Raw genomic sequence first — 11,589 nt, forward strand, 5'->3', positions numbered from 1 at the left:
TTTTGTTTCTAAGTATTTTATTAGTGGCCCCCGAAAGGGGAAAAGACGCTATTTGTTTTGTGTAAAATGTATGTCCACCTGTCTGTCCGTCCCGTTTAGATCTCGTAAACTCGAAAATATATATAAAGATCGACATTACAATATTTTAGACCATTCAAAGTTCTAATGCAAGGGCTACTCTTTTTTTTTTAAAAGCAAAAAAATATAATTTTTAAAATCCTTTATGCAAGCAGTTTTTTTTTAAAGAAAAAACTATTTAGTATGCATTATACGTTAGACCTAATTTAAAACGAATAGTAATCTTGTAAAAAAAATTGTATAAAAAAATAAGCACCACAAGGGTGCATTTACACTATTCACTTTGAGGAATCGAATAACAGATTAAGCCTTAATAAAACCATTATATTAATTACAACACTTCATTTAGGCCTGGGGAGGCGGGTAGCTTAGCGGTAAAGCGCATGGCTTCAGAACCGGGTGTTGTTCCCGGATACAGAGTTGTTACCCAGCTGAATCTTTAAACTTGCGCTCCAATTTTTTCCCCAATTGTCACTGATGTTGAGGAGATGGCGATCTACCTGTCAGACAGTAGGACAGAAAAACACGACTATTAAAGCTTACTTAAAACAGCTCGGAAAATATGTGTGTCACAAACCTTCTTATCTTATCTTATATAACACAGACCGTGGCAAAACTAAGTGGAATAAGCTACTCTTAAACTTGTAAAGTCACTAAGAGAAATAAGCAAGATGGAGTCATGCAATCATGGGTTCTAGAAATGAGTCGTTTGAATGGTTTTTAACCAGAAGTTTGTATTCTAGTTTTTTTTAGAAATGCATTTCTCAGACTTGCTCTCTGGTATTTATATTCATTCATTTGTTTTGTGTCTATGTGTCTTGTGTGTGTGTGTCTTGTGTGTGTGTGTCTTGTGTGTGTGTCTTGTGTGTGTGTGTCTTGTGTGTTTATTTTGTGTGAGTCATTTTTAAGTCTTATGTGTGTCTTGTGTGTGTCTTGTTGCTATCTTGTGAGTCCTGTGTGTGTTTTGTGTTCAGTGATGCCCAAAATATGGCCCGCTGGGCAGATCCGGCCACCGACGTTGTTCCATCCGGCCTGCCGAAATGTCGGCACAAAGTGTAGAAATCCTCCTTCTACACAAAATTAAAAAAAAAGGTTGAAAAAATGTATCTTTACCTACATTTAAGCCCTCACTTTTTCTATGACGGATTGTTATCATGACTTTAACATTTGTGTGTTTATGAAATGAGACTCTGAATGTAGAATCTACCAGGAAAAGTGAACACATCTTTACTTTTTTTTTGTTGTTGAACATGGTAATAAACCAACTATTTTGTCTATCAGTGTATTTTTTTAAGTTATTTCCCAGACATCTCTTGATAAAGGTTTGTATTTGTTTTGTCGATTCAGTTGTTCTCAGTGTTGTTGTTAGTTTTGCCTTGACATTAAAGTTAAAGAAAGTTATTTTAGATTTCCAATATGGTTGAAGGTGTGACATTTCCGACGCACTAGGTTTATACGACGTTTAATGTATTTATGTGTTCCACCTGAGACACTGACTACAATTCTAAGATATTAAGAAGAAACTACTCTGTTTATGGTCTGTCTCCATTTTGTTACTTGATTAATTGAAGTACTTTATTGTTATTTTGAGGCATACTCTTTTTCCTACTATAACAATTAATTTTGTGACTACTGAATTTAATTATAATTAACAGTCAAGTAATTTTGTGGCTATTGAATTTAATTATAATTAACAGTCAAGTAATTTTGTGGCTATTGAATTTAATTATAATTAACAGTCAAGTAATTTTGTGGCTATTGAATTTAATTATAATTAACAGTCAAGTAATTTTGTGGCTATTGAATTTAATTATAATTAACAGTCAAGTAATTTTGTGGCTATTGAATTTAATTATAATTAACAGTCAAGTAATTTTGTGGCTATTGAATTTAATTATAATTAACAGTCAAGTAATTGTGTGGCTATTGAATTTAATTATAATTAACAGTCAAGTAATTTTGTGGCTATTGAATTTAATTATAATTAACAGTCAAGTAATTTTGTGGCTATTGAATTTAATTATAATTAACAGTCAAGTAATTTTGTGGCTATTGAATTTAATTATAATTAACAGTCAAGTAATTTTGTGGCTATTGAATTTAATTATAATTAACAGTCAAGTAATTTTGTGGCTATTGAATTTAATTATAATTAACAGTCAAGTAATTGTGTGGCTATTGAATTTAATTATAATTAACAGTCAAGTAATTTTGTGGCTATTGAATTTAATTATAATTAACAGTCAAGTAATTTTGTGGCTATTGAATTTAATTATAATTAACAGTCAAGTAATTTTGTGGCTATTGAATTTAATTATAATTAACAGTCAAGTAATTTTGTGGCTATTGAATTTAATTATAATTAACAGTCAAGTAATTTTGTGGCTATTGAATTTAATTATAATTAACAGTCAAGTAATTTTGTGGCTATTGAATTTAATTATAATTAACAGTCAAGTAATTTTGTGGCTATTGAATTTAATTATAATTAACAGTCAAGTAATTTTGTGGCTATTGAATTTAATTATAATTAACAGTCAAGTAATTTTGTGGCTATTGAATTTAATTATAATTAACAGTCAAGTAATTTTGTGGCTATTGAATTTAATTATAATTAACAGTCAATTAATTTTGTCTTAAACTTTATAAGTCGTAGAAAAAAAAACACAACACACAACACAAACTTCAACATACAATGAATTTTATTCGACATAAATAATAACATTCAATTTAGAACTCTTGTAATAGTTATAAAGATTGGCCGATCCTCAATCCTATTTTACTTCTATCACCTCTGCACCTTAATTGTAATTAGCATAGCAGTTGATAGATAATTGATAATATTATATAATTGATATTTCTATAATACATTTATTGTATTAAATTAGGGTCAGGGTTAATAATAATAAGACTTGACTTTGAGTTAGAAGAGGAGTGAGGAAGGCATAATGTCCCGTGGTATTTTTATACCATCATATTATGGTTCATTATATATTTTATTATATACATATATACTATTTTTTTTATTTAACTGTTAAGAATATACTGTCAGAAAAATGTATTACCATATGTGTTGTGTTCAAAATAACATTTAGATATATGTTTTTGAGACTCTAAATTGCAAAACAGAAAGGCTTAACATTAAAATTAATAAAATATTCCTAAAAGATTTAATCAACAAATCTTTTTTATAATTATCCACTTTAGATACTAGAAAAGTCGCCTACAATTTATTATCATATATTTAAAATTACTTTGCCACTGTGTACCTATGTGTATTGTATGACTTCCTATCTTTATAAGAGAAAAAAAACTTTTCTTTTTAAATAGTTAGGAAATAGCAAATGAAACACGCGCCAATCAAAACACTTTCAATATGTTGATGTTTTTTTATAATATCTAACTACTTCTTTGTTGATAGGCTTTGCTCTTCTTAATTAAAATAGTTTTTCTCTCTTTCTCTTATTTTCATCTCGCTAAAATAAACACTGTTAGAGTATCTAGTTAATTGTTCCCAGTTCATTCCCTTATATGAATTACGTCCCCATTGACCATTTAGATTAGAATCATGACAACTTTTATACCACCAGGCACCTGAACATTGTTCTGCACAGTTTAAGTCACTGGCCACATCGTTATCTCTATCAAAAGTAGTAAAGAACATGTTATTATGAGGTGATAAGTCATCTCCAGCATTTCCTGAATAGTTTCCTATCTGTAGTTTATATTTATCAGTCTCACTCAATACTTTAAAGTTTTCGTACTGTGCAAAGTATGTCTTGTTGTTATATTGCGTAAAATATTTTGTGTTGTTAAATTCTAAATCTATTCTTAAATCATATTCTTCAGTTGAAGTTAGCTTAAAAATATTTTCATTGCCCAGATAAAATTCACCAATGTTGTAATCTCCAAAGCCGTCACGATACTCCTTCCAGTCTCTATAGAAATCTACTTTTCCGTTGATTCTTCTCTGAAAGATAATCCATCCGCCACCGTCTGTTTTCGTGTCACACATGACCTTTAACCCGGACAATAACTTTACTATTACGTGGTTTTGCGTATCGCTGATGTCACGACAAGATATTGGTGGTCCTGTTTAAAAACAATTAAATACAACATAAAGTCTTTATAGAAATATCGATCTGCATTAAGTAAATATAAAGAGAATTGTATGATACAGCTGAAGTCTCATACACATGCACAGAAAAATGCAACGTAACAAAAATATTATAAAAATTATTTCTAGCGTTTATATAATCTTTAATTCGCCCATAAATTACGTTGAACTTTACAGAGATGTTTGAGTCCATAGAAAATGAAAAATGTGATTATCTTCGACCACAAAAGAGGAGCTATATAAATGTTTCGGCTGCAAAAACTAGATTGGATTCTTGAACATTTTAGATCTTCAAAGTCTGTGTTTGTTAGCTACTGTAATTCTGTTGAAAGTGAATACATTTTCTAATATACACAAATTTAAAAATTCAATAATTTAATCTCGTCACTAAAATAGTGTAATGTATTTCATAAACGTCTTTATCGAAAATAGGTTATTTAGTTTGATTTACAGTGACAAATAATTTAAAAGAAAACTCCTTACACAAACAACAATATTACTAAAGAAATTTAAAACAAGACGATGGCTGGAAATTGAGTTGAATTCTCCATTGACTAATCCAAGTGAACGCCAACATTACATTATTATAACAGGATGACATGGCTTGATTTCCAGGAATAAATGATGTTGTGTCTTTTCATTCATAGACCCTGTCAGCATGAGATTTAACAACGGTTGTTGTATATCTTGTGCTTGCGGGGACACAGATTTAAAATTTCACTTCATTCCTTTGACAAAAGTTTCCAGCACTATAACCCTGCTCCCCTTTTTATTCTAATGATTCTTGACTTTAAATAATTTTTGATGGTTTTGTTACACAACACAAGATAATAACTGTGTACCGGGTAACTGTAAAGTGTACAAGATCGTAAAATAACCCAGCCATAACAAAAACATTTCGTATATAATTTGACATTTAAACTATAAAACTGAAAGCGTAGTGATTGCCCCATTTTTAGATTCATTCGAATATATTCACATTAACGTTATCTTTTTAAATTTATAAGAAATGTAGGCGCTAAGTGTGTAGTATTTAAAAAAAAAACTGTATGCAGATATACATTATTTCGGGAAATGCGTAACATCAGTAGCACTAACTAGATTCTGTAAATCAAGACGCTTTGATAGCCCGAATAGCTCGTCCGTCCACATCCTTCTCGATACTCTGCACATTGTGCATCCCTAATGGACACGCTCACCATTTTCAGAATCGGCTCAATGTGTTTTGAATATGTTTTAAAAAAACAACTTAAGTCAATTAAAAAAAAATATATAAAAAATCTTTACCTTTCTCAATCTTCTCATTTATTTGTGTCAAAGCAGTTGACAGATTTGTTAATTGTGTCTCTAGATCCGCTTCTAACTTGCTTAAATTTTGTTGACTGGTGTTCACATCTTTATTTAAGTTTATTATGCTTTGTCTGTTAGTATTCACTTCTTGTGTAATGTTTTGTATCTTCTGTTTGTTTGATTCCAAGTCCTCTTTCAACTGATTTATATTTTCTTTTTTAGTATTTACTTCATCTGTAATGTCTTGTAGACTTTGTTTGTTGGTTCTTAAGTCATCTTTTAGACTGTCTACAATTTGCCTGAGAGTATTTAATTCATCATTATGTCTTGCAATGCTTCGTTTGTTAGTATCTAAATCACTGGAAATTTTTTTAATACTTTCTTTGCAAATACTTATGTCACCTTGTATATTGTTGACCGTTTGTCTGAGACTATTCAATTCATCAATATAGCTTAAAGTGCTTTGTTTGTTAGCATTCAGATCATCTGTAATGCTTTTAATGTTTTGACTGTTAGTGTCCAATTCATCTTTTATGCTTATAATATTTTCTTGTTTACTTTTGATATCTACTTTAATGTGATAAATATTCTGTTTATTTTCTAGTATATTTTTCTTCTCTTTGTCAGCCTGTCTCAATAGTTTCGGTATTATTTTGACCAAATCATCAAATGTTGGATTTGAAACTATAATTGCTAACATCTCATTCAACCGTTCAGATCTTCCATCAGGTTTCATGACATGAGCTCCACAAAAATATTTTCCAGACTCTGAAGATTTTAAATAGCTCCAAGAAATTTCAATAAATGATGCTTTTGTTTTGGTGTCAGAAAGTTCTCCTTTAGCAATGTTAAAATTACTCTCTTGTTTGGTTGTGACGATGGGCTGATCTTTATTGATGGTAGCAATGACACTATTTGTCTCTGTAAATAAATGATATTTCAAAATGTTATAAATTAATGTTAAAATTTACATAAACATAAGAATTATCTTTTAAAGTATATATTCTACAAGGCTTGTCTTCGAGTCCGAGGATTAGTTAGGAATGCAGTATTTCCCAACGAATCTCATTTTTTTCTGCCTCGGTAAAAAGCAACATCAAACAGATTAGTTTAACTAACTCTATTTTTTTGTAAGTTGTTTTTTTTGTTTGTTTTGTAACTGAAGAAGGCCTCGTTGCCGAGTTGTTTTATTGTTTTTTATTGGTCTGACAGGGTTACTTACATGCATGGGCGTAGCCAGGATTTTTTTTCGGGGAGGGTTTTGGGGGGGGGACCCCCCCCCCCCGACCTCCCCCCCCCCCCCGCGGAAATAATTATACATATATATATGTGTGTGTGTGTGTGTGTGTACATAATTAATCTTTATTATATTCTGACGTTTATTGTAGACTCCCCGCCCTAGCTAGCAAGGAGGTCTGGGGGAGTTCGCAGCGCTCCCCCAGCGCGCGCCGCAGAGCACTATTTCTGGTATTGAAAGCCAACAAAATGCATATTCTGAGGTATCTACAGTGATATTATCCTGCTATTAAAAAGTTTTTTTTCAAAAACCTAATGTGCTTTTCTTACTGACTTAGACCCTCTCGCGCCGTTCGGCGCATTTTCCGGCAAGCTGTTTCCGCAACTCTTATTTTGCGTAATTCATTTTGTCAGAAAACATGTCCCGCAAAACCTCATGCGACGCTCTGTCACAACCTTACTAAGGATTCGACTCCCAGTTCGGCACATGATTTCTTTGATTTAGACCCGATCTCTATGACTGGCTCCTAAAATCTGTCTTAGCCATCTTTGTTGAGACACATTTAATGATTTTCAATTTCGGCAGAAGACTATTCTCACTTTATTAATGGAGCCCAAGCCACTGGTAGAAATTTGTAACCTTTCTTGACTACGCTCTTGGAATTACATGCCTGTATTTCGCTATAGATTTTATATAGAAAAGGAACGTTTTTTTCGTCAAATTATCTGTTGAGGGCTTTTAAACTAAAAAATCTCTGTTTTAATTTTTGTTTAGTTTTTAATTTCAAACCCCATTTAGCTAAGATCATAGAATTTGGTGACTGTAGTTTGCTTTAAAATAATATTGAAGTAGGGGAATTTTAAACTCAAAACTATCTGAAGGGGTTTTAAACTTTAAAGAAAAAGCCATCTGGAGTAGGGGAATTTCAACTCAAAACCACTTTAGCTACGCTCATAGATTTTATAGTGTGTAATTCGCTTTTTTTTATATTGAAGAGGTACTTTTTAGCTTCAAACCCCAACTGGTAAAGGGGGGAGGTGTTAAACTCAAAACCCCTTTGGTTTTAAAATCAAAATCTTCTCAACTGTGCTGTTGGAATTTGAGGATTGTTGTTTGCATTTTTTTTGGTAGGGTGTTTAAAATTCAAAACCCCTTGTAGGGGGTTTTAAACTCAAAGCCCCCTGGTAGAGGGATTTGTATCTCAAAACCCCCTGATAGGGGTTTTTAAAATCTCAAAACCCCCTGGTAGGGGAATTTAAATTCAAAACCCCCTGGTAGAGGGTTTTTAACTCAAAACTGCCTCGGCTGTGCTGTGGTAAGTGATGATTTAGTATTAAAATCTCACCTAAAATAAACATAATGAAAGCAAAAATCAGTCACTTAATTCCGTCCCCACCCCCCTGCGGGGGGGGGATTTCATTTCGGGGGGGGGGGGTTGAACCCCAAGAACACCCCCCCCCGGCTACGCCCATGCTTACATGCATGCTTATGTTTTTAGTTTATTGTGTAAGGGAAATTACAAAGAGTTGCTCAATTATTTAATGGATTGTCTGCCTTTAAGAATTTAATATTAATGTAGAATTTATGGATTGGATCCAAACCAATGCACTCATTTAAATTTCCAAATTAAGAAGTGGTGTTAGGAAATCAATACCAAGGACAATATTTTAAAGTGGTGTTAGGAAATCAGTACTAAGGACAATGTTTCAAAGTGGTGTTAGGAAATCAATACTTAGGACAATGTCTCAAAGTGGTGTTAGGAAATCAATACTTAGGACAATGTTTCAAAGTGGTGTTAGGAAATTAATACTTAGGACAATGTTTCAAAGTGGTGTTAGGAAATCAATACTTACGACAATGTTTCAAAGTGGTGTTAGGAAATCAATACTTAGGACAATGTTTCAAAGTGGTGTTAGGAAATCAGTACTAAGGACAATGTTTCAAAGTGGTGTTAGGAAATCAGTACTAAGGACAATGTCTCAAAGTGGTGTTAGGAAATCAATACTAACGACAATGTTTCAAAGTGGTGTTAGGAAATCAATACTAAGGACAATGTCTCAAAGTGGTGTTAGGAAATCAATACTAAGGACAATGTTTCAAAGTGGTGTTAGGAAATCAATACTAAGGACAATGTTTCAAATTGGTGTTAGGAAATCAATACTAAGGACAATGTCTCAAAGTGGTGTTAGGAAATCAATACTAAGGACAATGTCTCAAAGTGGTGTTAGGAAATCAATACTAAGGACAATGTTTCAAAGTGGTGTTAGGAAATCAATACTAAGGACAATGTTTCAAAGTGGTGTTAGGAAATCAATACTAAGGACAATGTCTCAAAGTGGTGTTAGGAAATCAATACTTAGGACAATGTTTCAAAGTGGTGTTAGGAAATCAATACTTAGGACAATGTTTCAAAGTGGTGTTAGGAAATCAATACTAAGGACAATGTTTCAAAGTGGTGTTAGGAAATCAATACTAAGGACAATGTTTCAAAGTGGTGTTAGGAAATCAATACTTAGGACAATGTCTCAAAGTGGTGTTAGGAAATCAATACTTAGGACAATGTTTCAAAGTGGTGTTAGGAAATTAATACTTAGGACAATGTTTCAAAGTGGTGTTAGGAAATCAATACTTACGACAATGTTTCAAAGTGGTGTTAGGAAATCAATACTTAGGACAATGTTTCAAAGTGGTGTTAGGAAATCAGTACTAAGGACAATGTTTCAAAGTGGTGTTAGGAAATCAGTACTAAGGACAATGTCTCAAAGTGGTGTTAGGAAATCAATACTAACGACAATGTTTCAAAGTGGTGTTAGGAAATCAATACTAAGGACAATGTCTCAAAGTGGTGTTAGGAAATCAATACTAAGGACAATGTTTCAAAGTGGTGTTAGGAAATCAATACTAAGGACAATGTTTCAAATTGGTGTTAGGAAATCAATACTAAGGACAATGTCTCAAAGTGGTGTTAGGAAATCAATACTAAGGACAATGTCTCAAAGTGGTGTTAGGAAATCAATACTAAGGACAATGTTTCAAAGTGGTGTTAGGAAATCAATACTAAGGACAATGTTTCAAAGTGGTGTTAGGAAATCAATACTAAGGACAATGTCTCAAAGTGGTGTTAGGAAATCAATACTTAGGACAATGTTTCAAAGTGGTGTTAGGAAATCAATACTTAGGACAATGTTTCAAAGTGGTGTTAGGAAATCAATACTAAGGACAATGTTTCAAAGTGGTGTTAGGAAATCAATACTAAGGACAATGTTTCAAAGTGGTGTTAGGAAATCAACACTAAGGACAATGTTTCAAAGTGGTGTTAGGAAATCAATACTAAGGACAATGTTTCAAAGTGGTGTTAGGAAATCAATACTAAGGACAATGTTTCAAAGTGGTGTTAGGAAATCAATACTAAGGACAATGTCTCAAAGTGGTGTTAGGAAATCAATACTAAGGACAATGTTTCAAAGTGGTGTTAGGAAATCAATACTAAGGACAATGTTTCAAAGTCTGTTTTTCAAGTGTGTTCCATAAAAAAAAACGGCACTTATCAAACCAGTGAGGCGCGATGGCTGATCGATGAAGCGCTTTGCTCCTACGGGTTCGAATCATGGCGAAATTCGGGCGCGTCTGAGTTTACCCAACACTAACGTTGGGGAAAAGTAAAAACGGTTGGTCGTTATGCTGGCCACATGACACCCTCGTAAACCGAGGGCTACAAAAATAGATGACCATTACATTATCTGCCTTAGATACCACATTGTCTAAAAGGGAACTTTTTACTTTAAAGTCAAACCAGAGATTAAAAAGCTTTACCAGCAATCAAACATGGGACCCTATGTCAGAGGCCAAGGACTGGACAGATCAGCAAACGAGCCTAATATCGAATTTTTTTTTTTCAGCCTTTATATATAGAACAGTGGCATTTGTGAAGGACTACAAATGTATGTGTGTTTTTAAATCATAAAGAGAGTTTATATGTCACAAAGTAGTTAGGACTAAGGCGCTCTGAGAACGCTCCTTTTTTTTTTACAAAGCTTTTAAAACAACTCTCTCTGTATGGCAAAAAGTTTGCACACGTTATTTCTGTCACACCCAATCTCAAGCTTAAATTTTGCACAATTATTTTTTTCTCCTTAGCAATACAAAAATCAATTTTAAAAGGTTACAAAAACAGTTAAACTAAAAATCGGCTCCCGAAGTGGTTCACCCAGGCAGGCTTCAATATTTTCAGAAAGAACATCCGAATGAAATTATATCAAAGGCAAATGAGAGATAAGAATTGAGAAAGAAGGTTGACAGATCTTGTGTAGTACCCCAATCGTCCAGCAGATCAAAGGTAGGTGCAAGTGAATGCAAAGTTAGATATGAGCCTGGCATAACTAGTTCCCCTTTCAGACCTTGTGGTCTATAGGGCAGATGATGTAAAGTTCATCTGTTTTTGTGGCCTACGGTTAACGAGGGTGTCATGTAGCCAGCACAACGACCAACCGCCTTTACTTTTCCCCAACTAATGTCAGGTACTTATTAGAGCTGGGTGGACTCGGAAGCGCTCAAGGATTCCAAAGTTGAAAATCCCAGTCTTCACCAGGATTTGAAACCTGGAACCCCGGTTAGCTAGCCAAGCGCTTTACCGCTCAGCTACCGCGCTTTCCCTGGCCTTACTAAGGTCTCACAATTGATGTAATTGTTTTGAAAAGTGTCTCAATGTCTTATTCGGCTTATTCTACACGGTGTGACTGCACAAAGAGTTATTTTAAGAAAATGCTTTTTACAAGATTAGTATTCGATTTAAATTAGGTCTAACTTATAATGCATACTAAATAGCTTTTTCTCTTAAAAAAACTGCTTGCATAAGTGATTTAAAAAA

The 11,589-nt window shown here is 33.2% G+C and overlaps 1 protein-coding gene across 1 annotated transcript; it reads right to left on the reverse strand.

Annotated features, from left to right (window-relative positions):
* Nucleotides 1–3,393: 3,393 nt before the first annotated feature.
* LOC106075198 (fibrinogen C domain-containing protein 1) lies at nt 3,394–6,713 on the reverse strand. The gene is made up of 3 exons (XM_056009198.1): nt 6,704–6,713; nt 5,483–6,406; nt 3,394–4,170 (listed from the first exon to the last, which is right to left on the reverse strand). Exons 1-3 carry the CDS (start codon nt 6,711–6,713, stop codon nt 3,512–3,514), a joined length of 1,593 nt encoding a protein of 530 aa, XP_055865173.1. The 3' UTR covers nt 3,394–3,511.
* Nucleotides 6,714–11,589: the final 4,876 nt, after the last annotated feature.

This window comes from Biomphalaria glabrata, chromosome 13 (assembly GCF_947242115.1).
Source record: "Biomphalaria glabrata chromosome 13, xgBioGlab47.1, whole genome shotgun sequence".
Classification (NCBI taxonomy): domain Eukaryota; kingdom Metazoa; phylum Mollusca; class Gastropoda; family Planorbidae; genus Biomphalaria; species Biomphalaria glabrata.